The 25065-nt window shown below is 54.3% G+C and overlaps 2 protein-coding genes across 10 annotated transcripts in view; both read left to right on the top strand.

The window, feature by feature from the left end:
• Positions 1 to 25065, top strand: part of RAMP3 (receptor activity modifying protein 3) — a 469110-nt gene that overhangs the window by 302096 nt on the left and 141949 nt on the right. The window lies entirely within an intron of this gene.
• Positions 1 to 25065, top strand: part of ADCY1 (adenylate cyclase 1) — a 118579-nt gene that overhangs the window by 37215 nt on the left and 56299 nt on the right. The window contains exons 3-5 of the mRNA XM_060156220.1: positions 4761 to 4879; positions 8479 to 8590; positions 23217 to 23344. Of these exons, the coding sequence (XP_060012203.1) occupies positions 4761 to 4879; positions 8479 to 8590; positions 23217 to 23344 (359 nt within the window). The remainder of the gene's footprint in view (positions 1 to 4760; positions 4880 to 8478; positions 8591 to 23216; positions 23345 to 25065) is intronic.

A 25065-nucleotide genomic window follows, 5' to 3' on the forward strand; every position in this document is an offset into this window, starting at 1 on the left:
CAGCTGAGTAGTATTCCACTGTGTGGACGGACCATGCTGTTTATCCATTCATCCGTTGATGGACGTCTGGGTTGTTTATTCTATTATTTTTCCAGTCTGTTTTTCAGTTTGGTTAATTTCTACTGTTTCGTCTTCAAGTTCACTGAGCTTTCCCCTGTCCTCCCCATTCTGTTGTTGTTGCCATCTGTTGAGCTTTTTATTTCAGATTTTTTTCCAGTTCTAAAATTTCCATTTGATTCTTTTTTTGTGTCTTCTATTTCTTTGCTGAGAGTTTCTGTTTTTTCGCTTTTTCAGACATGTTTGTAGTTGTTCGCTGAATCATTCTTAGGATGACTGCTTTCAAATCTTGGTAGTTATTCTGATCATTCTGTCATTTGGTGTCGGTGTCTGTTGACTATCTTCATTCGTTGAGATTGTTCTGGTTCTTTGTATGATGAGTGATTTCTGATTGGAACCTGGACAGTTGGGGTGTTACCTATGAGACTCTGTGTCTTCTTTGAAAGTGGGGACCACCACCCCAGTACTTCCTAGTGGGGCTGTAAGTCCAGGCTCCACACTGGGCCTTGGTTGGGGTTCATGGGGGTGGGGATACCTCCTTACTGCTGTGCAGGAGAGAGTTCTGGCTTGTGACTTGGAAGGAGCAGGAAAGCCTTTGGTCTTCACTGACTATGTGGAACAGTGTGAGAGGTGTGCCGCATGTTACCAGATGGGGGAGGCCAAAGGCAGGGGTCCCTGCATGGCCTCTCTGACACCCCAGCCTGGGGTTGGTGCTTCCTCACAGCCTGGGGAGGGTGGAGGTTTGCAGATATTTTTGGAGGTGTGCCTGGAGTGGGACCATTCTTGTACAGCAGTTTTCTCACAAGGCTGCCCCTATCCTGATCCTTTGATTAGAGAGAGCCGACTTTTGTTGGAACTTACTGCCATGCCTGTTGACATCTCTGGGCCACCCACATGTCCAGCACTCAGTCTGGGTTATGTGAGGCAAAAAGAAAGTCCAAGGACTTATCTCCATGCCATCCCTGGTCCTGAGGTTCCTGCCACCTCCTCTCTGCCTTTCACAGCCTTGGATGACTGTTTTATGTGTAACGTCCCGGACTTTTGGTGTACTTAGTGGGGGGAGCAGGGAAAAGTACATCTCCATCTTTCCGGAAGCAGAGCCCTCACAATTGTTGTTTAAATGTATTAAGGATAATACGTTTAAGTCCCATTTTGATAATCAAGAAAAACACTGAGGTTTTTATATAGCCTTCATAGGACGCTGGGATATTTGATATGATCCATGTTCATAAATCTGTCCCTTTGATTTCTGGCTTTGTATCTTATTCCACTGGTTAGAACTCATTAGCGTAGCTGTCTGCTCCTAATGTAATGAAGGTCTCATTGCTGCCTGAGGCTTTAGGGCTGTGTTTGGAATTGGATTTCAGGTCTTATCTTTAGGATGTCAGAGCGCTACTTTGTCTTAGGTTGTTCGCTGGATTTTTTTTGCTTTTAATCGGGGATGGGTGCTTGACCTTTTCACGTGGCTGCTTCGCTCCCCGTGGGAGAGGCTGTGTGCTTCTCTCTAGTCTTGATTATTAATGTGTGTTGGCTTTAGGCACCATCACTAATCTTGTGGATGGAGTTCATGCTGGGCCCTTGGCCAGAAATATAACCCGCAGTTAGGAACTTCATACAACAGTGGCTTACCCAAGTGAGATAACCCTTGTCTCTTACGTACGTATTCCAGGGTAGGCACTTTATGGCTGACGTGGCAGATCTGATCCGTGTAGCCCTCACACCCCAGTCTCCATCCAGTTAAACGGTCTCTGCCATCGCTGGTGTGTGGCCTTCATCCTCCTGAACAACGATGGTCGGTATAGATCCAGCCATCACGACTGTATCCCCAGCAGCAGCAGAGAAGAGGGAAGAAGAACGAGCTGTCCTTAGGGAATATTCCAGAAGCTTCCACAGGACCCTTCAACTCCTATCTCCTTGGCCACATCTAGCTGCACAGGAAGCTGGGCAATGTAGTCTTCACTCCAGGTCTCCAAGTCCCCCAGTGAGAATAAGGGGCTGGATCGTGGTGCTGGTGGTGGAGAAGGGATCTGGGGACAGCACTGACTCTGCCGCAGCCATCTGTCCTGTGCCCCTCGCTGCACTGGGTGTGCACGCCTGGGCCACCAGCAGCCCTCTCCTCTGTCCTCTGGGATTGGCACCTGCCTCTTCATCACCTCTTGCGTCTGGGGCCGGTCAGTGTCCCTCTGCCTTTTCAGTCCTTCCTTCCCTCCTGGTGGCTGCCTCGGTTTCCCTGTTCTAACTCCAGATGGTGCCGGGCAGCTGAGGTGATGGAGAGACCAAGAGTGGGGCGGGCTCCCTTCCGCAGGGGCCCCCGGGGGGAGGCCGTGGCTCGCTCAGGGAGAGCGGTCGGTTCCGAGGCTGTGAGACGGGGCACGTGCAGATCCCCGACGGTGCAGGAAGGAGTGAGACGGGCGCCGGGGAAGCACAGTTTCGCTTGTTTGATTTGGCTTGGTCAGCACCTGACTGGTTTTCCAGGTGCAGGTGACAGATTTTAAAGATGCAGGAGACAAGAGAGCGAAGCTGTGAAGAGCTGTCACCGGAGGTGCTGGGAGGCGTGGTACCAAGTAGGGACCCCTGAGGGTCAGCCAGGGCCTGAGACGTTCATCCCCTTCTCAGGACACCCTGCTGAGGAAGTTGGTGTGATTTTCACCCTGACAGACGGGATGGGATTGTGACGGAGCTTGACGAACCGCTCCGAGAGGCAGAGCCAGGATGTGAGGCCAGGCAGCTGTCTTGCAGGCCCTGGGACTCGCCTTTTCCCCGACACCTCTGTGCGGGGCTCTGGGGTGCAGGGGCCCAGGGTTGTAGACGCCCACGACACTGGGGCTGCGGGAGAGGGCACAACTGCCCTGTGTGTTCCCAGGGCCCTTCCTGGGCGGCCTGCCCTGTCGTCCAGCTGCTTTTGTTTTCCCACCTTGCATCTCAGGGCGGTGACAGTCTCTGGAAGCTTCCAGGTGGTCCTTTGATGGTGGTCCGAGTGAGCCCCCTGCCGAGTTCCCTCCACCTCAGGACAGCCGGTCACCTGCAGAGGCTCCTCTCCATGGGCCGTGCTCGGGCTTGTCCCCAGTGGCCCCTCTGCTAAGGAATGGCCGACGTCCTCCCATGCAGGCTCAGGTCACACACCAGCTCCCGTGCCCTGGGCAGTGGGACTTTCCGTCCCTGAGGCTGTCCCCGAACACATGCTCGGACCGGCGCTTCTGTCTCAGAGGGTCCTCTCCCCATGTGGCCATGGACAGCTGTGCTCTTGCGATGTCCCTCCTGAGTGTGGAGGTCTGTCCAGCCTGGAGCCGCGTGGGGACCACAGTGGGTGGGGCCCCCGGCATAGACACGGGCCTCGCTCAGGACCCAGGGCCCCGGCCACAGCCTGGCTTGCCTGGGCAAACACGCTCCGCTCCACCTGGCGTCTGGCGGGCCTGGGCCTGGCCTCCCTCCTCAGAAGTGTATGTGGGGATGCGTCGCCTGGGGAGACTCTTCCAGTGCATCAGATACATTCTCCCACCTTAAAATAAATGTGTCACCTGGAGCCAAGGCGGAGAAGCCCTGACACCCACACCCCAGGCCGGGAGGCGGGCGGGGCTTTTAGGGTCTGTGACTGTTGCCCTACTGCTGCTCTGGTTGTCCTTCAGAGGGTGTCGCGCAGAGGAGCGTGAGGGATGTGGCCTCACACTGCAGGGTGGACCTGCGGTCTAGGAGGGTCTCAGGGCCTGGTGGCTGCACCCAGACCCTGCTCCGGGTGGGCCATGCCAGGCACCCACGTGGCCCCGTCGGAGCCTCCTCCATTGACCGGACAGGCCGAGGCCGAGGGGCTGTGGGCCCAGCCTGGGGGCTGCTGGAGGGAGGGAGGGGCTTCCTGTGCCCCCTCCCTGCCCCATGTTCACCCTTGTAAGATGTCCACCTGATTCCAAGCAGGATCTAAATTCCGATCTTTTGTTTTCTTTCTGAAGCAGAGTGGGAGGGAGGGGCTGTGAAAGGGATTGAGGGAGGAGTGGGGCCTCAGTCCAAGTGTCTAGAACACGGTTTCTCAGATACAGTGTGGCCAGTGGGTCTGAGGCCAGGGGCGGATCCACCAAGAGGAGGAGGAGTGGAGGCCAGAGGAGGAAACCGAGGGCCCGGAAGGGCGACAGCGTCCCCAGGGCGGCACGGCTCCTGTGGATAAGCCCAGACGTTTGCTCCATCCTCTGGTGGGGACGGTGGGGGGAGGAAATGTTTGTCTCCCGCAGATCGGGGGAAATCAGAAGACAAGAAAGACCAGGAGGAAGTGCCACAGTGTGTCCAAAGCCACTTATCTCTGTGTGAACCTGGGCCCCCGTCTGCTGGGGCACAGGTGCTTTCGCAGCCCACCTCGAGGCCCCTGTTAGGGCCGTGTTGGACAGGTCTGCTCGGCGGCAGCGACACTCCCTCCCCGTGACCCGCTGCTCACTGAAGCTGGGGCTCACGGGCGGGCCGGGAGTTCTGGAGGCGATGCTGGTGCCTGTGCAGTGCTCTGGGCGCGGGTTCCCTGTGCGGTGACAGCCCGGGCCTGCTCACGACCCACCTGGGGCTGGGAGCGTCCGTGGGACTGGACCACGTGCCGGTCACGTGTGAGGAGGGTCCGAGGCCCCTCATGGAGGGCAGCTTCCCGGCACCAAGGTCACTGGGCTGGGCGTGTCCAGGAATCCTCGGGGGGAGCTGCCGTGTCACGTGGGCCCGTCTCTCCTGTCCAGGAGCGGCTGCTCATGAGTCTCCTGCCCCGGAACGTCGCCATGGAGATGAAGGAGGACTTCCTGAAGCCCCCCGAGAGGATATTCCACAAGATCTACATCCAGCGGCACGACAACGTGAGGTAGGGCTGGCACTGGCCTGGCCCTGCGATGGGCCTAGGGAGCACAGGTGGGAGGGGATGGAGGTGGGGGGGGATGGAGGCGGGGGGTATGGAGGTGGGGGGAATGGAGGTGGGGGTATGGAGGTAGGAGGTATGGAGGTGGGGGGAATGGAGGTGGGGGGTATGGAGGTGGGGAGTATGGAGGTGGGGGGTATGGAGGTGGGGGTATGGAGGTAGGGGGTATGGAGGTGGGGGTATGGAGGTGGGGGGGATGGAGGTGGGGGGGATGGAGGTGGGGGGTATGGAGGTGGGGGGGGTGGGGGTGGGGGGAATGGAGGTGGGGGGTATGGAGGTGGGGGGATGGAGGTGGGGGGATGGAGGGGGATGGAGGTGGGGGGATAGAGGTGGGGGGATGGAGGTGGGGCGTATGGAGGTGGGGGGTATGGAGGCGGGGGGTATGGAGGTGGGGGGTATGGAGGTGGGGATAGAGGTGGGGGGGATGGAGGTAGGGGGTATGGAGGTGGGGGGCTATGGAGGTGGGGGTGATGGAGGTGGGGGGGATGGAGGAGGTGGGCAGAGGGTGCTAGTTTAAGGGAAGGAGGGAGCAGGTGTGGGTTAGGAGCCCAGGGGAGCACTTGCCCAGCAGGGAAGCAGCTCCCACAAGGGGGGTGTGTTGGCTTCTCGGGTGATGCATTTCACAGCTGCCCTTTCCCATTTTCTCATTTCTCCACCTTCTATTTCCTGTGTTGGCTAGAAAGGGTGGGAGCTCTGTTCCTAAGCCAGGTTTGGGCAGTGGCCATTGGGCTGGGAATTTGCCTGCATCAGGTTAATAACTGAGCATTGTTCTAGTTGCTGCCGGGCTCTGGGGTAGGCGGTCTTCTCATTCTGTTCATCTCATGGCAGCCCCAGGAGCTAGGGATTGTTATTCCCATTTTATAGGTGAGGAAACTGAGCCCTTGGAGTGAATCAACTTTCCCTGGACACTCTGAGGTTTGCTTGTTTGTTTTTAAAGATTCTGTTAAAAAGCAATGAATTGTATTAAGTCATGCATTCCCTTTTAAAGTACCTGGAATAGATAACAGTGTTGCTTGTCTGGGAATCATATCGATACTTTACATAAGTGTCACTCAGGCAGGAGATGGCGGTTTGAAGGACCCCCTCTCATCCTGGAGACTTGTGCTCCACTGCTTACTGCTTGTACTCAAGTTCCAAGCAGTCTGCCTCCCTCAGCATTTTTTTTTTTTTTTTTTTTTTTGCGGTACGCGGGCCTCTCACTGTTGTGGCCTCTCCCGTTGCGGAGCACAGGCTCCGGATGCGCAGGCTCAGCGGCCATGGCTTACGGGCCCAGCCGCTCCGCGGCACGTGGGATCTTCCCGGACCGGGGCACGAGCCCACGTCCCCTGCATCGGCAGGTGGACTCTCAACCCCTGCGCCACCAGGGAAGCCCTCGCTCAGCTTTTGATAAGTCATTATATGGTTCTCACTCATCTTAGTTTCCACGTGCTATTTGCGCTTCTGAATCAATCCCCTCTTCTTTCTTCTTCCTTCTCACCTCCCTCCCTCCCTCATTCCTTCCTTGTGTGTCTGGATAGTCCCTGGGGAGGACTGCTGCAGCCTGGCTGCATCCGCGAAGTGGGTGTTGTGCCTTCCCGCAGAATCCCCGGCTTCCCATGTCATTGCTTCCCTGTGCTCTGTCCCTCCCGCCTGTGAGCTGTCTTCCCCGGATGCTGAGCTCCTGAGGACAGGGACCTGGGGTGTAAGAGATCCTCCACGCATGTTTGCCTGCGTGCGTGGGGGACGTTGGGTGCTTCGGGGGTGACGTTTCCCACAGGTAGTGGAGGAGGACAGGCAGGGCAAGCCCTGGGGGCTTTCCTAGCATGGGGGTGAGCAATGCTCAGTCGGTTTTTGAGGAACGAAGTGAACGGGCAGAGGCTGAGAAGCCAGTGGATAGAGGAAGGCCTGTGAATGCATGGCTAGTTATAGAGAAGGAAGAAAACACAGTGGCTCCTCAGAGATGTAAATAAGCCTGAATTTTATACCAAGACAGAGGGGAAAGAAATCGGTGTTGTCTATCTCCGCCCACTCTTGCAATCCCTTTTCTTAGCTTCTCAGTATCAGTGACACTTCTCTACCCTAGACACCCAGGTTTTACTCATTCATTCATTCATGACACAGGTGTGCATCCCCCTTGCTCTGTGCTCGGTGCTGTGGGCATATAAGCTGGGCCTGCATCCTTCAGTCCCTCACAGTCTCAGTGGGCAAAGCTGCCCTGCAGATAGAGGATTATAACTGGACGTTCGGCTCGTCATGGGGTGAACACAGCGTCTTTCCAAGCTGGGGCAGGGCGTGGTTGAGGTGGGGCGAGGGCCTCGTCAGGGAGAAGCTTCTCTGAGATGTGGGTTCCTGGCCCCTGCCTGTGAGGTGGGTCGCTACTCTCTGGCATGAGGTGTTATTGAAAATGCAGAACTGAGGTAAGATCTGGCATCAGGAATTTTAAGATATGAACACAATTGTGTAAAAAGAACAAACCACTTTCATTCCACATCACTTTCTTCATTTAAACTGGAGATGCATGTTTAAGTCTCGCAAACCCCTCCAGTGTACCATGTGTGTGATTTCCCAAGTCTCACAGCTGAGGGTGCTTTTGGCTGTAGGTGACAAAAGTTGGCCATGCAGTGTCTTCAAGAGCGAGGGGCTCTCTTTCCCCTGGGGCGAGAGGTCCAGAAGTGGCACCTGGCCCTGGTCCGGCAGCTCCGTGATCAGGCCCCATGGCCTCTCCCAAGGGGGTTCCGTGGAACACCTCGTCCTGAGATAGGCCCCTGATCCCATCTCCCTCGTCCCTCACATGTGGGAGGGTCAGGGTGCTTGGAGGACTCGTCAGGAACCCCAGCCTCTCCCAAACGTACGGCTCGGGGAGGTTCTCCGTTGTCCTACAAGTTCTCTGCCCTGCTTTGGTCCTCATTACTTAAGCCTTTTAAAGTCTTTCTAGCATCCAGGATGCCGGCTGTGTGCTATGGGTGGGCACTGACTTGTTTAGACTGACCCAGGTACTGTAGTAAACGGACGCCCCGCATATAAGAGGGGTTGCCCCCCCCATAGCCGACTGAGGGGTGACCCTGCGCGCAGCACAGGACTCCCGTGAGGCTCAGATGGGGCCTGGGCCTCAGTCGCCTGCATCACCTGTAGGAGGTGTGGAGGAGGGCTGCTCATTCCATAAGAGCACGTCACTTCTGCTCACCTGCCACCAGCCACGGCCCCGTCACAGGGCCACCCTGGGAAAAGGGACAGGCCTAGTGGGCGTTGAGCTTCTCCCCTGTGTCTGGGGGACGCCGAGTATATAGACAGCATGCAGTGGTCACTGCTGCTCCCCTGTGTCCTGGGAGGAGCTCTGAGTGCCTCCGGCATTTCCTCCCTCTATGACCAAAGAGTCCCCCGGCTTCTCCCAGCCTCAGTCTCCTCACCTGTGACACGAGAACAGCGGAGCCTTCCTTTTCCGCTGCTTGAGGAATCAGCAGGGGGCTCGAGTTTCAGGTGACGTGCGAAGGTAACGTCCGTCTGAGTGGCAGGAGCCTGTCGGTCTGTCGGCGGAGGAGGGCAACTGGTACCCCTTTGTCTTGCAGCATCCTCTTTGCAGACATCGTGGGCTTCACGGGCTTGGCGTCGCAGTGCACGGCCCAGGAGCTGGTGAAACTCCTCAATGAGCTCTTCGGCAAGTTTGACGAGCTGGCCACGGTAAGCTCAGCCTCTCCCTTTGTCCGGAGGTTCACTTGAGTTGCTCCCGGGGTGACGATGTGCCAGGTGGATCCCCGTGTTGGAGATGTGACCTAGGCTGGTTGGGACGCGGTGTTCGCCCGTTGTTCCAGCCTCACTGCTCGCTGGTTCCTTCCCTGGGACCTGAGCGCTGCCTTTGCAGACAGGACGGCGCTGCACCAGCACAGGCAGCGCCTCCAGTGAGGGGCCCCGGCGGCACGAGGCACCGGCTGAGCTGCGTGGTCTTGCGCGCAGGCCGCCCTCCACCTTCTGTCCTGTGGCGCGTGTCGCTTGGGCTGGCCTTGGTGGAGGCTCTTCGGAGCAGGCCTGTGCTGCCCTTTTCCGGGCCCGCTGCCTGCGCTTGAAACTTGCCTGCTGGGGGTCAGTTGGTGACGTCTCAGGATGCCTGGCCCCCTTGCTCGCTGCGGGCTGAGCGCCAGGGTTTTGAAGTCTTCCTGGAACAGGTCACATCTAAGGCCGGCAGAGGTCAAGCCGAGGCTAACGGCCTCACTTGCAGCATACGCAGGCCTGGGACCCCGACCCCCACCTGCCCTGTCCTGCCAGGACATGGGGGAGACACAAGGACACGGACAAATTCACCTTCTCCTTCAGCCTCGCTCGAGGTGGAAACAGAGGCCCCTGAGTGGGTGGTTATGAGATGGAGGGAGGGAGGGAGGGAGGGGTCGGCCGGCAGATTCTGTCGAGGTCAGACTCCTTCTCAGAGGAGGTGACAGTTAAAGCCCTTGGAAGGACGAGTGAACGTCCCCTCAGTGAACAGGGTGAAGAGAGGACCCCTGGCTGGGCCTGGCTCATGCAGTGGCCAGGAGCCCTGAGGGACGCTGGGTGGCGGGTACCGCGTGGGCCGCAGACTTGGACCGGCCTCTGGGCAGGACACAGAACACCAGGCCCCGGCCTTTGCTCTTGCCTTGCAGGAAGAGCGAGCAGCGGTCACACTGCCTGTGATGTCGTTTTGCTGGGCATGGAGCTGCCTGTCCTCGAGGCCCTGGCAGCCTTTGTCTGCGCGGCCACTGGACTTGCTCCCGGGAGCGAGGCTGAGGTCTGTGCAAACACGTGCCGCCTCGCCTTCCTGGGAGAAGGCCTCCCGGGCGTCCTCCCGCGGACAGGGCTGCATAGAAGAGGCGGGGAGGGCGTGAGCGTGGCCTGTGCCCGGGCCTCCAGCACCTTTTGCCTTTGGGTCAGGATGTGTGTTTTGTCCGATGCAGGGGGTGACTGGCGGCCGGGGACTCTCACAGTGCTGCTTGGGAGCTTTCTCAGGCCTTCTGCTTCCTCCCCCCTCACCAGGAAGCTTCTGGACCAGGGTCCCACTCGGCCCACCAGGGCCTCTTTTCTGAGCATCTGCTGCTGACGGGAGGGCCTGTGCTCTTTGCCTCCTCGTCCGATTCTGTCTTCCCAGCAGCTTGAGGTCAGCATCATGGTCCCCGAAGGATCAGGGCCAAGTTTGGTCAGTGATTCGTGGTGAGCAGTGCCGCCTGCCCCTCTGCTGTCCTTGGGAGACCCCCCTGCTCCAGGTCTCTCAGGACATAACCTGCTTCCCAGCCACCCAGGAGGGCCCAGGAAGTCTTTACGGATTTTCCGCTGGTCCTGTGTCAGATACCTGATTTGCAAATATTTTCTTCCCCACTTTGGCCTGTTTGTTCATTTGCTGACAGTGTTGTATAAAGGGCAGAGATTTTAGTTTTTATGCAGCCCGGTGATCACTTTCTTCTTTTGTGGGTGTAGCGTTCCCAGAGGTGGGCAGTCTGATGGCCGGCCCCACCTGTGCTGTGTTCTACTGGAACAGACGCAGGGCCTACCCCGTCCAGGGGTTGGAGAGATGGGCCTCCCTGGGTGGGAGAGCACGGGTGGAGATGGTGCCCCGGGAACACCCAGGTCTTCGTTCTCAGCATGAAATGTGTGATCTGGGGGCTCCCTGTCCTGTCCTCTTCCTTCCTAGAATACAAACTCCGTCTGTCGCTTTGCCAGTTTCTTCTGTTTTAAATCAGCTGCAGGTGTGAGTGTCACCTTGAGTTCCAGGCCTGTGCCCTCACCCTGGCCCTGGGGACACCTCTCGGGCCCATGTCCCAGCTGTGACATCCATTGCCCCTTTCTATCGGCACTGCACCCAGGGTGCACATGGCAGGGTGTCCACTGGGCCTTCTGGGGCATCACACGTTCCCTCAGAATGTCTCAGTGTTCCATGTGTTTCCTCAGATTGTTACAATTTGCCTTTTTTGTTGTTAAATTTATCCCTAGGTATGTCATTCTTTTTGATGCAGTTGTAAATGGGATTATTTTCTTAATTTTACTTTCTACTAGTTCGTTATTAGTATATAGAAATGTGACAGATTTCTGTATATTGATTTTGTATCCTGCAACTTCACCGAAATCGTTTATTAGTTCTAACAGTTTTTTGATACAGTCTTTAGCGTTTTCTGTATATAATATTATAACATTTGCAAATAGAGACAGTTTTACTTCTTTTCCGATTTGGATGCCTTTTATTTCTTTTTCTTGTCTAACTGTTCTGGTTAGGACTTCAACACTATGTTGAATAAAAGTGGTGAGAGTGGGCATCCTTGTCTTGTTCCTGATCTTAGAGGAAAAGCTTTCAGCTTTCCACCAGTGAGTATGATGTTAGCTGTGGGCTTGTCATACATGGCCTTTATTATGTTGAGGTATGTTCCATCTATACCCACTTTGTTAGACTTTTTATCATGAAAGGATGTTGAATTTTATCAAATACTTTTTTGCATCTATTGAGATTGCTATATGATTTTTATTCTTTATTTTGTTAATGTGTTTGTATCACATTGATTCGTGTATGTTGAACCATCCCTGGAATAAATCCCACTTGATCGTGCTGTGTGATCCTTTTAATGTATTGTTAAATTCGATTTGCTGAAATTTTGTTGAGGATTTTTGCATCTATGTTCATCAGGGATATTGGATAATTTTCTTCTTTTGTGCCATCCTTGCAGGATAATACTGGTCTTGTAAAATGAATTTGGAGGTGCTCCGTCCTCTTCTGTTTTTTTTTAGAGTTTGAGAAGGATTGGTATTAATTCTTCTTTGAACGTTTGGTAGAATTCGCCAGTGAAATCGTCTGGTCCAGGGCTTTCCTGTATTGGGAGTTTTTGATTACTGATGCAGTCTGTTCAGATTATATATTTTTTCGTGATTGAATCTTGGTAGCTTGTATATTTCTAGGAATTTATCCATTTCTTCTAGGTTGTCCAGTTTGTTGGTACGTAAGAGATTTTCTCTTTTATTCACTACTAGGCTCTTTCACCAGGACACTTACTAGTGTCTGAGATGTTGGATTAGATACTTTTATCAAGGGAAGTGCACACCCTCCAGAGAACAGGTGCTGCACACACTGGAGCCTCATGGTGGGTTGACTGGAGTAAGAGATATGTTAGGTGTGTGTATGTGTACGCATGTGAATGAGCATGTGTATATAAATGTATGTGAGTGTGTGTGTACATGTGAGTGCATTGTATATACGTGAGTGTGCATGAACGTGCATGCAACTCTGTACATGTGTGCATGTGTGTACACGAGTTAATACGTATGAGAATATGTAGGTGTACGTGTGTGTACATGTGTGTTAAGTTTTTGTTTAGTTTTTTTTCCCATCTATGCTCCTGAAGGATATTAGTCTGTGGCTTTCTTTTCTTATGTTGTTTTTATGTGGTATCAAGGTAATGCTGATTTCATAGAAGAGTTGGGAGTATTTCCTCCAGTTCAATTTTCTGGAAGAGTTTGTGTAGAATCGGTATGATTTCTCTCTTAAATGTGTGGAGAATTTACTGGTGCATGGAGTTTTCTTTGTGGAAATTTTTAACTATAAATTCAATTACTTTCAGTAGGGCTCGTGGGGTTATTTATTTTTTTCTTGAATGAGCTTGGTGCTTTATAATCTTTCAGGGAGTCTTCCCATTTAACCTAAGTTGTCAAAATTATTAGAATAAAGTTGTTCACACTATTTCCTTGTTATCCTTTTAATATTTGTAGAATGTGTGGTAATGGCACCTGTCCCATTCTTGATTTTGGTGATTTGTGTCTTCTTTTTGTCTCATCATTCTGGCTACAGATTTATCAGTCTTATTGATTTTTTAAAAAGAATTTGCTTTTGGTTTCATATATCTCTATTTCAATTTTATTAATTTCCTTTATGTTTTTTTTCATTATTTTGTTTCTTCTGCTTATTTTGGTTTTCATTTGCTCTTCTTTTTGTAGTTTCTTAAGGTAGCAGCAGAGACCATTGTGTTTTAGATCTTTTTTCCTCTTCTGATATAAGTGTTTAATGCTGTGGACTTCCTCCGAAGTACTGCTGTAGCAAATTTCTGATATGTTGTGTTTCTATTTGTGTTCAGTTCAAAATACTTTATCATTTTCCCTTTAATTTTTCTTAGACCCATGGATTATTAAGACGTTTGTTTTTTGAGGGAGTTTGCAAAGATCTTTCTGTTTTTGACTTCAAATTTAATTTGATTGTGGTTGGAGAGCATACTTTTAAAATTCGAATCCTCTTAAATTTATGGCCCAGAATATGGGCTTCACTCATTTGTGTGGTCTACATGTGGCATATTTCCACGTTTTATCTTTTTTTTCTGTTTAATTTCCTCTAATGTTTCTTTTTCTCTTTTTTTTATACATTTATTTTTTTAAATTTATTTATTTTTGGCTGCATTGGGTCTTCATTGCTGCGCGCGGGCTTCCTCTAGTTGCGGCGAGCGGGGGCTACTCTTTGTTGTGCTGCGCGGGCTTCTCACTGCGGTGGCTTCTCTTGTTGTGGAGCACAGGCTCTAGGCACTGGACTCAGTAGTTGCAGCACACAGGCTCAGTAGCTGTGGCTCATGGGCTCTAGAGCACAGGCTCAGTAGTAGTGGTGCACGGGCTTAGTTGCTCTGCAGCGTGTGTAATCTTCCCGGACCAGGGCTCAAACCCATGTGCCCTGCATTGGCAGGTGGATTCTTAACCACTGTGCCCCCAGGGAAGCAAGCCCTCCTCTAGTGTTTCTTGCAGTGTGGGCCTGCGGGTGACAAATCCTTTCAGCTTTTATATTTCTGAAAGAACTCTTTATTTGGCCTTTATTTTTTTGAATTTCTTTTTTGCTGGGTATAGAATTCTAGGTGCAAAGGTCTTTCCCCCAGAACTTTAAAGATGCTGCTCTTCTTGTCATCGTTGGTATTGTTTTCAACAAGAAGTCTTCTGTCAGCTCTTTGCTCCTCTGTATGAAATGTCTTTTTTCTCTGCCTGCTTTTAAGATTTTCTCTTCGTTGCTGGTTTTCAGCAGTTTGATTTTTGACGTGCCTAGCTGTGGTTTTCTTCAGGTGTCTTGTGCTTGCAGTTGATTGAGCTTCTCGCATCTGTAGTTTTCATAATATTTGGGGAAAAACCCTCAGTCACCGTTTTGCAAATACTTTTCTATGCCCGTCCTCCTCTTCCTTCAGGAACGCCAGTTTCACCCACGTCAGGATGGTGATCTTGTTTTATTTTGGGGGTTCTTTTTCTTTCTGTTTCATTTTGGACAGTTTCTACTGCTGCGCCTTCAGGTTCACTAATCTTTGCATCTTCAGCGTCTAACCTGCCACGTACCATCCGTTGCAGCTTCCAGCTCAGACATCATGGTTTCATCTCGGATCTTTCTTCCTTCTCATTGAGGTGACTGTGAGGAAGCTCAAAATTAAAATGGCCTCATCCCCTTCTAATTTATTGCTTTTTTTCTCTGTCCTTTTGTGCATGGATGTTGTGGGTTTTAAACATATTTTTGTTCTAATCTGCTGGTGTCCTGTTTTGATGAGCACCTGGACATGTTTTTCTCACATGTGCTTGTTTTGTGTCCAAGGGCCCGGTGAGGAGGGTGTGGTGACCCCAGGGATCCAAACCCACCCTCCTTTACAAAGGTATCTGCCGGGCAGTTAAACAAACACAGAGCGTGTTTGTCTTAGTCTCCACAGGAGCTGACGTTTTATTTACCCCGATCCACGGCTGATGACCGCAGATGTGCACTATGTTTTTGACCTTTCCCCCATTTATTGGATCCATTTTAGATTTGTGTTTGCTCTGATCTCCGTGTGTATTTGACAACTGGCTGCACCCTTTGGGTTTATGGAGAAGCCCCTGTCCCAGGCTCAGCCCTGCTCCACCGCCACCTGTTGGGGACGGGGCCCTTCTCTGGATCAGTTTTCTCTGCGGGAAGATGAACTGGCCGGGTGAAGCAGACGTTCATCTGGCTGGTTCGGGAGGTGTGGGCCAGCACGGAGGGTCCTTGGTGTGCCCACTACAGAGACGAGCCTGAGTCCCTGTTGTCCTCTTATCCGCAAGGCCATCTGGGCTGGTTGTGGCCCCCTCCTCAGGGGTGACAGGCAGATGAGAACACAGTCCTTAGCTCTGGTCATGACCCCGGGAATCCTTCAGGGACTGTTTCCAGAGAGAGCTCATTGCACTGTTGTCAGTTCTCAGTCCCGAGGTGGCGGTTGCCTGGCACAGGATGGGGGTGCATTGGATTTAGGACAGTGCTGGTGGTGCCCGGGGCCAGGAGGCTGACCCACACGCGTCATGGGTGGTTAGCGAGCGCGGGCAAGTGCGGGAGGCATCCCCTCTCTGGTCCGAGCATCCCCGGGGATGCTCAGAGTCTGCTAAGGGGCTCTCCCTGGGGATGCCCGCCCTTGGGCTTGGCCAGTCTGCGCTGTCCCTGAACTCGGACGCTTCGTGAGCCTTTCTGGCCCGTGAGGACCTGACACCGAGGGGCTCCTGGACAAGAGTGTAGGGGGTGCAATTCCTGAAAGATGACTCTGATGACCTGTGTCAGTGAGGACATTATTTTTCAGTTATTTGTGTTTTTCTGGATGTTTCTGAAAGGGACCCATGGAAGCTGGTCCAAGGGCAGAGCTCCCTACCCAATTCCGAGCTACTCGGGTGTGTGTTCAGGTCCATCCTTCCTGTCCCCCCTCATCCCTCCTCCTGGGGAGACTGTCCTCGGGATCATTTCAGAGGGTCAGGCCTTCCTGCTCTGACACCCTGGTCCCGTAGCTGCGCAGCGTTGGCCGCGTTCAGGCCTGACACGTGCTCGTGGGTCAGTTGTGACTCTGCTGGACGGTGTTCCTTTAGCAAAGCCACCTGTGCACCTGCTGTCGGGCAAGGGGTGCTGGAGCACAAAGACGGAGTCAGGGAACTTACAGCCAGGGTACTTACAGCTCCGGTGGGGAGACCTGGAGCCAATTTTGCAAAACCAGGATTTGCTGAATGAGATGTTTGCTAGAGTGTGGTCAGGATGTAAACAGACATCGTGAGCACAGCCTGGAGGGGGTGGCGGTGGAGCTGTCACCAGAGCTCAGCTTGGAAAACTGACCCAAAGGAACGATTTTAAGTGATCAAATAACATAGAGAGTAGGATCCCAATTTTCACACTGTGTGTGCACACACTTATGTGAGTGCCAGAGAGAAAAGGCTGGAATGAAATATCCCAGAATACCTGTGGTTATTGCTGAGTTGTGATTTTTAATTTTCTGAACTTTCTGCATCCTTGATGATGAACCTGGATTTCTTTCATTATCCCTTGATTAGCAGGGAATAGATATTTTTTCTTCTTTTCTTTCTTTCTTTTTTTTTTTCGGTACACGGGCCTCTCACTGTTGTGGCCTCTCCCGTCGTGGAGCACAGGCTCCGGACGCACAGGCTCAGCAGCCATGGCTCACGGGCCCAGCCGCTCCGCGGCATGTGGGATCTTCCCGGACCGGGGCACGAACCCGCGTCCCCTGCATCGGCAGGCGGACTCCTAACCACTGTGCCACCAGGGAAGCCCCAGATATTGTTTCTTGAAAAGCCAGTAGATGTTTGGAATTTGAAGGAGTCTGTCATTCGTATCAGGCCACCTGTAGAAACTCACCACCCTGTCTGCTGGGAGGAAACCTTCATTCAGCAGCTGCGGTGGCCCAGGTCCCTGTGTGGGGAGATGTGCTCTAGGCAGAGGGAGGAGGGTGGTGTGGAGAGCAAGGTTCACTTGAGGCCTGAGTGGGGAGCCGCGGTAGAGGGAGAGGCAGGGTAGCCTGAACGGGCCCCTTGAGTGCCGTGCACAGGAGGAGGACGTGTCTCCTCCACGTATCACCAGGGAGGCACGTGTTCATACTTGGCTTCAGAAAGCAGCTCCCGGTCCCTACTGCATGCCAGCATTGTCCTAGGTGATAGGGGTGCAGCATGAATAAGCCAGATGTAAACCCTGCCCTTGAAGGCTTCAGAAAATTCACGCAAGCACAAAGGTAGAGACAATAACGTCATGCCCTCTCCCCCGGCACCCACAACCCATCCTCGACAGTAACTAACGTCTGGCCAGTCTTGTTTGGTCTGCACTCTCCCCCCCAGGTCCTGCCCAGCACCGCGCAGCACGCTTGCATCCTTGGTGAGTAGCTCTTCCACTGAGCACGTTATGGCCAGCACCACCTCAAGGCCCCTGTCGCACCCAATTGCACTGACTGCAGTCACAGAGTCCTGAGTCTGGCTCTGGGCTTGGTCACCCTGCTCGTCTCAGACGTGTCTCTTCTTCAGAGCTGGTTTGTTCCAGTCAGGGTTCACATGAGGTGGACGTGTGTCTGGATTGTACCCTTGGGTGATGACACAGAGGCTAATGGCATAGAAGGATGCTCTATCACTCATGGTCCCCGAGAGGAGGGGACACACCAGGCCATCAAAGGTCACAGGGGACCACCGGGCGCCCAGGTTGCAGAGGGGGCTGGGAGAGCAGGGCGGGGCTATATTGGCGTTTCCACGGGAAGAGGGGGCAAGCAGACGCAGGGCTGGACAGTGTGGATAGTAAGGGCTCTGGGCTGTCGGTGTTCCCTGCGGTCTGGTCCCTGCCCTGGTGATTAGGGTGGGGACAGTGGCCGGAGTGTGAGAGCCCGCAGAGGAGACGTGGCCTCTGATCCGCCGGTGTAATTGGAACAAGCCGTTGTTTGTCTCCGGGAATTAGCCAGCCCTGCGCGGTGGTCATCGTTCCCTGCCAGCGAGGCCCCCGAGACGTCAGACCTTCATAGGATACAGAAAACTAAAACCTGGATGAATACACACACCGTATTCCGTGGATATGCCAAGCGTTTCTTGGTTTCGGTTTTTCCTTGTTAAGCCTCCTGCCTTTTGTGGCGGCTCAGCCCCAAGGCTGGGTGTGTCCTGTGCTTCTCCTGAACCAGCAGACCTTCTCTACCTGCCTTAGATCCTGGGCTTGCTCATTTGTGTTGACAGCCCTTCCCTGGAGCGCAGTGCTGTCCCCAGTGCACCCCTCCCCACTGGCCTCCTCCCTCCAGGGCGTGTGGGTTTGAGGTTCCCGTGTTGTTACCCGTCTCCCATGACATTGCACCCGAGGGTCACAGCAGCTGCCTGGCGAACTTGGCCCATCGGTGTTCACTCTGGTTGCCACAGTGGTAGTTTTCGGATCCTGTTGTTTCCTCTGCATTTATTAGCTTGTGGTTCCTTAAAAACGAAGCACATTTAGTCCTCAGCTCTTGGGTTATCCTCAGTGGATGCTTGGTTCTTTTCATTTCTTTATCAAGTTTCAGGACTAGAACCCTCCGAAGGGGTGAGCCGTGCGGTTGCCTCCTGCTTCCTCTTGACTCAGCCCGTCCCCTCTGAGCGTGGTCCTGTCTCACAGATGCGGCGTTTTCCGGAAGCCCTAGTTTCTTCCACTGGGAAATGGTTTTTCCAGCCTGTAATCTGGGTGGTCTCCGGTCCTGGGACTTTACAGGAGCCAGACATGGAAGATATGTTTTAGAAAAAGAAAAATTCATGAATGAATTCTCAGTTCATATTGATATTTCCAATTCACTTAACTTCACTCCTGTGATTCTTAAATTTGTGTCCCTTTTCCTTTGATGCTGGAAACCCTAATGACAGTAATAGAATTTTTTGTTTCATCCTTTTATATACAGTTGATTCAAAATAGCATTACCAATATTATTCCCCACAATAAGACCATTGAATAGAATCTAAGATTTCTTTAGTGGTTGCTCTCGTTACCTTGCCCTTGAAGGACATCCCACTAGATATCCAGTCAAATACGTGTTTTCCTGTCACTTGTGAAACCACTTGTGAAACCACTTGTGAATTGTGCTACCAACGTGGTCCCAGTTATTTCATTTTGGTTTTATTTTTAGGCACTGTTCTAAATTTATGCTGTTCTAAATTTAATTTTTCTTTTTTAAGTACATCAACTATTTGCACGGCTCTGTCCCACAATGCAGACCCTGAGGCAAGATACGCGGAGAGAGGGCTGACCCACCCCACCATCGCCCCCCGCCCCGTGCAGTTAGGCATCTGTGCCCTGTTTTGGGTTGCTCCTCCTCTGTTCCTTTTGGACACCAGGAGCAGAGGTGTACATGTGACTGTTTATTATTGGAGAGTGTGCCTCAGTGGGGCCCGTTGATGTCTCTTGGGCGTGGCTGAGGCTGGAGAAACTTCCGGTCCTGAGTTAATGCGGCTGGTCTCTGCTGTAGGACAGACGTCTGTGCTCTTGGGTTCCAGCTCTGTTGCTCCTGTGTGGTCCCTCCCCGTGGGCAGGAAGCCCTCGGAGCTCAGGGTCCTCGTCTCTTCCCTTCGCTTGTGTCCGCGGTCCTTGTTGCAGTGGGTGGAGCACGTGGGACTCAGTAAAAGGAACTGCAGGAACGATCTATGGAAATGGAAGTTGAAATGATTATGTGTCCTACTTTCCAGCGATAGCCGTGGTTTATATCTTGGTGCATTTCTTTTCAGCTTTGTGCGGACGCAGCAGGTTAAACGCTGAGACAGCCTCCTAGAAGGAACATTTTCTAAAATCTCTTATTTGGTTTTCCCACGGATGGCCCGGCACCGTGCAAGGTTAACACCACTTGGCCATTTGGTTTTGCATGCAGTCACCTGGGAATCAGGTGCAGTCACTGGGTCATTTCAAGCTCTCTCTCTGCACCTCCCCTCCCACAGGGGTGCCACCAGGTCTTGGGAGCTCCCCAGTCTTCCCAGAAGCCAGCTGCAGTGTGGGGTGCACATGATGGCCTCTGACCTCTCTGGACCCCGCTGTTTCAGAGCCGGCCTCAGAGGGGTTTGGGCCTCTTCCGGTTCTGAAGCTGCAGTGGCTCTTCCTGAGATCCCACTGAATTCTCTGCTTCTTCCTGGGTCCAGGGCTGGGCGGGCAGGGTCACAGAGCCCTTGAGTGTGGGAGTCTCTGCCGTCCTCTCGGGCAGGGCCAGCCAGGTCCAGAGTTGACCAGCGGGCCTGCAGACCATACCTGGGAAGCAAAGGAGACCCTCCTGCCTGGATCCCCCGGCAGCCCCTGTGCTGCTCTGAGGGGGCTCTGTCCATCATGTCCTGTCACTCCTGTCCCTTCCAAGCAAGCCCCGCCGGCCCTCCTCCTCCATTTTCTTTCTTTGCTTTGGCCGCGAAGCAGCTGTTCAGGTGTCACAAACGCTCCCTGCGGGGGAACTCCAGGCGCTGGCTTTCAGTATTTACAGGGAAGACGTTGTTATCTAAAACACCAAAAGCAATGGAAAACATCGTTTTTTTGGTCTCTTAAGCTTGTTAACAAAAGTCAGGAGAGTTGAGATTAAAAAACAAGGGGACGGGTGAGCATTTCACTTCCCCAGTCTGTTCTGAGCCCGGGAGGGACTGTCTCAGGATGGTCGCCAGCGACACATGTGTCGCTGGCGGGCCGTAGTTATGCCCCTGCGTGTGTTGGCTCTCCCCAGAATGCGGTGGGCCTCATCTACCTGTGAGCCCGCGGCCTGGATGTCACTTGCTAGATGCCCCGTCCTGCCTTGGAGAGCAGCCCTGCTGGGCGTAGGGGTCACTCCTGAGGCTCGCCAGGGACACCAGTTGCATTCATCACAGTTTACAGCGACAGGGTCCTTCAGCACCTCCTGTCCTGAGGGGTCGGCCAGCCCCACAGAGACTCCCTTTTCTGTGGCGGCCACTCTTGAGTCTCTGTGTCAGGTATGACAGTCGGGCTCATAGGGTGGCTGCTTGGGGGGCAGCCCCACCCACGGCCTCTGATTTCCCTTGAAATCTGACGGCACAACTGCCACTTACGACCTGCCCGTAGGATTTATGGCCCATTCACACACACACACACACACACACACACACACACACACACACACACAAGCGCGCGCGCGCACACCTGCCCGCTCAGTGACCTTGTACTGAGCACCTTCCAGTCCCAGGGTCAGAAGGCTGGGGTTATGGGGCCTGGAGGTGGCTGGGAACTCTGCAGAGCCAAGCTGGGGGATGCAGGGATGTCCGCAGTCACCCGCACTCAGCGTCCCACGGAGATGCTGATGGGTGGGGAATACCTGTCATCCTCGAGGTCCCCAGAATCAGGGCTTGGTGACCTTAGAAATCTTCTGCAAGAATGCTGCCCACGTGGGGTAGGTGCTTGTGCGGGCTTCTCAGAGGGAGGGGTCTGGATCACCAGATGGACAGCTCGGAGGGGGCTGGACGAGTCAGGAATCATGAGCCTTCCACCGAGGGTCTCTGCGCCTGGGGAGGGTCGCGCCCCTGGCAGTGGACCCTCATCTCATCCTGGGCGCTCGGGTCTAGTGAAGGCAGCCCGACTGTGAAGACGGGGCACAGATGTATGGGGCGAGCTGCCCCTCGCTGGCCTGCACGGTGTGTCCTGGCAGTGATGGTGGGGACAGGTGAGGACGGACACTCTAGAGGTGCCAGAAGAGAGCCCGGGCTGCCTGCTAGCCTGGAGGAGCCTGGCCGGCTGCCTCCCAGGGGCTCTGCAGTGTGGACGTCTGCACCAGGCCCTGGGTTCCCAGACTCGGTCACGGGACAAGTCAGCCCTAGCACGGCCTGCCCATGGAACGCTGGGAAACAAACCCCTTCTGCACACCAGGAGGCTGGTGTCTTAATGGTTAAGTGGCTGCCCCTGGTCTCTTGAAGGATGAGTGGCTGGACCCTGGACCTCCCTGAGGCCAGCTCCCTGTCCACAGGGGGAGCTTGTGGGGCTTAGCAGTGACCGGGTCTTCCCCAGAGACCACCCGACAGGTGGAAGTGACTGCTCTTCTCTTCCCGTTTGACCGACTGTCCCTACATTGAGGGAGGCCCAGGGCTGGGGGGAGCTGGGCACCCAGCCATTCAGTGGCCTGGGCCATCTCTCAGGAGAGCAGCAGGGTCGCTGGCCCTTGTTCCTCCCCGACCCTCTGCACCAGTGGACAGCGTCCTGCAGAAGAAGTGCGGGCCGTGTGTGAACCCGTGGGTGGTGAGGGCTGAGAATTCTCATCCCAGGGCACTGTGTGAATTCACAGCATTGGAGAAAACCTGCAGGAGGTGGCTCCTTTGTAAGAAACCAAAGAGCAGAATTAAATACAAGCTGTAGAAGGTGTTCTCAGAGTAGGGTCGGCAGAGCTCTGGGCTTTACAGGACCATCCGGGGGGCTGTCTGTCCCGGGGGCTGGGAGGTCCGTCTCATCCACGGACGGGCTGCGTGAGGCTGATCTCCTTCACAGACGTGCACAAGCTCAGGAAACATGATGTCATGAATGGTAGAACAAAGAATCCAGCTGTCTCCTGTCAAGACAGATACTGGAGACTTGCAAAAGTGAGAACGATGCCTTGCTTCTCATTTGTTTCTGTTTGGGGAAGTGTCATAATTTTTCAAACAGTGTTACTTATGTTAATATATAACACATTTGCTATTGTTACTTTAAATGCTTTAATACGTTTTAAAAAATCTCTCAGTTGCAGCTTTTCATGTGGTAATAGCCATAGCTGTAACCTGCTTACATGAAAACTTTTTATGAGGTCCTCAGTTATTTAGGGGGGGTTTGAAGGGGTGTTGTAAACAAAATGTCCTAAAACTGCCGTTTTAATGCTGTCCTTGAAATAAAACTGACAGTCACCGTCATAATCATAGCTGACCCCAAAGGACTGGTGCAGGACAGGTGGCAGTAAGCGTCTGGCGTGTCTCTCTGTCCTCAACACGAGGGCGAGGTGGGCACTGGCATTCTCCCCTTTGTGTAAGTGCGAGAGTAGACCTTCTGCAGTGTCGGAGGACTCTCCAAGGTGTTCCCCGTGGGTGGTGAGGTCTGGGCTCAGGCCCCGGCTGGTGGTTCTCTGGGGAGAGCTGCTCACACGGCCTGTGGACCTGGACTCTGGGTTAAACCACGGGCACTCAGATGCGTGTGGCCTGCCCTTCCCGGGCTGGCGAAGGAGCCTAGCATGTTCCAGTAGGGCCAATCACATGGTGATCCGAGGACGGGGACTGTATTAGCCCCTCTTGGGAGAGGGGGCCCCTCCTTGGGGAGAGGACCTGGCTCCCAGGCATGGGGTGACCTCCCCTCCTTGAAGGGCCTGTGGGGTTGGCCTGGTGATCTGAAGGGCAGGGGAGGTGGACCCCTGTGTGGGAAGAGGCTGAGTGCGGGTAGCGGGGACGGCGTGGGGTGCCCCAAGGCGACCCTCATCACAGCCATATAGGGGCCACCTGCCCTCTCGAGGTACCCTGACTGTGGGAGAGCCGCCTGGGCCCTGGTCTAGGTCGGGCCTTGAGCTCAACGGTCAGCGCACCTGGTGGTGGCAGAGGCGCAGGTGCTCGGGCAGCCCCAGGTGCGTCACTAACATGCCCTTTGCCCTCTCGCCCGAAGGAGAACCACTGCCGTCGCATCAAGATCCTGGGAGACTGCTACTACTGCGTGTCCGGCCTCACTCAGCCCAAGACGGACCACGCCCACTGCTGCGTGGAGATGGGCCTGGACATGATCGACACCATCACGTGAGTGCCCTGCCGTGCAGGCCTGCCTTGTCCTGGCCAGTGTGTCCGAGGTGGGTCACCTGTGCTGTGGCTGCGGAGACCCAGAGCCAGGCGGCGAGGTGCTGGGTGGAGGAGTCCCGCCTGCTCTGTGCAGCTCTGCCTCTGTGATTCCCTTCTTTGCATTTTGTGGGGACTGCATTTCCCTGTCCGCGGTGATCCAGGGTATTGCCAGCTATGCGTTAGTCAGGCCAAAAGAAATGACCCTTCGAGCTTAGCCGGATAAGATGTTCAAGGAGTTGATTGAGGGAAAGGGTTGGCTCAAATCCGGCCGCGTTCCAGTTGAAAAGGAGTCCCACGTGCTTGTCCACGCGGGCAGGTGACCAGGTGTCAGGGGCTCTCTGTGGAGAGAGGGTGGGGTGGAGCAGGTATTTCTGGAACACGGGGGGCCTGGCCTGCTCCTTTCTTAGCCACCCTCATAGCCCTCATCAGGCAATGAGGAGGTGGGAGCCTTCCGTCTAGTTAAGGAGGGTGTGGAGCTGGGAGGTTGGGCTGGTGGGCGGAGCTTAGAGCCACATCCCGGCTTCTCGACAGCCTGGAGAGATGGCTTCAGCTCTGTGAGATGGGGTCACCAGGGCCTGCTGTGGTTTCACACTTGGGAGCAGAGAAGTAATAGCACAAGAATGGAACGCGATGGGATGAACAGCAGGCTTAGCTGCACAGTCCTTGCGAGGCAGACGGCGGGGTCCACACACCTGCACCCTGTGTGCAGAAGCCGGGCGCTCAGCACCTCGCCAGCGTGCTCGGCCTGGTACCCCGCTTCTCAGGAGCCAGGAGCTGTGTGTCGGTATTGCCTGGGCAAGTCGAATCCCTGAGGCCTGCTCTGCCCGGAGAGCCAGTGGCAGCTGGTCCGGGCTGTGGTCTAGGATTGAGGGTGGAAAAGCACCCCCCCCCCACCAGGTGATTTCAATATGCAGCCCTTGCTCTGGAGAAAAGCTGAACTGGAGAAGAGGCTGGTTGTTGGCCGGCCTGCTCTTTGGGGAGGCCAGAGGTGGCCCTGGGTCGCGGGCACAGCGCCGTGGATGACCTGGAAGCAGAAGAGACTGCAGTGCCGAGATGTCCCTTGCCGGGGCCACAGAGAGGTCTGCTGCAGGCCTGGGGACCTCTGAGTGGACAGAGGACACCCAAAGGCCGGAGGGATGGTTGGCAAGGTTATGAGACTCCTGAAGCCTCTCGTGCAGACGCCGTGCGTGGTGACGCAGATGCTCAGGTTCGGGGGATGCGCGAGCCCCACCGTAGGGGTGTTGGACCACTGTTGTCAGCTCCCTCTTCAGGCGGACGCTTTGCGGGCAGCACATCCACCAGGGTCGCTCGCTTCAGAAAACAGGGCAATCCACCGCGACCCGTGTGAGTGCAGGACCGACGTGTGTGGGTCAAGCGCTGCTGCCGCCGGATAGAGAGGAGCTGAAGCAGGAATCTGTAAAAACCGAGGAAGAAGTCTCTGAAAGGGCAGGGGCAGGCAGGCGTGCAGCCAGACCGACCCTGACCTTGAGTGAGACCGGAGGGGTCGAGGGTCTTCTCCCTGGCCAAGAAGTGAGGAATGATCTTTTTCCACTTGGTAGAAAGTTCATTTCTACGGGGAAAACAGTTGAAAGATTTTCCATGCTCCGTGTAAAAGACCGAGTGAAGAATACAGCCTGAATGTGGAGTCCCAGGGCTCTTAACCCCCTCCCAGGGGAGTGGCA

This window comes from Lagenorhynchus albirostris, chromosome 8, assembly GCF_949774975.1.
Source record: "Lagenorhynchus albirostris chromosome 8, mLagAlb1.1, whole genome shotgun sequence".
Taxonomy (NCBI): Eukaryota; Metazoa; Chordata; class Mammalia; order Artiodactyla; family Delphinidae; genus Lagenorhynchus; species Lagenorhynchus albirostris.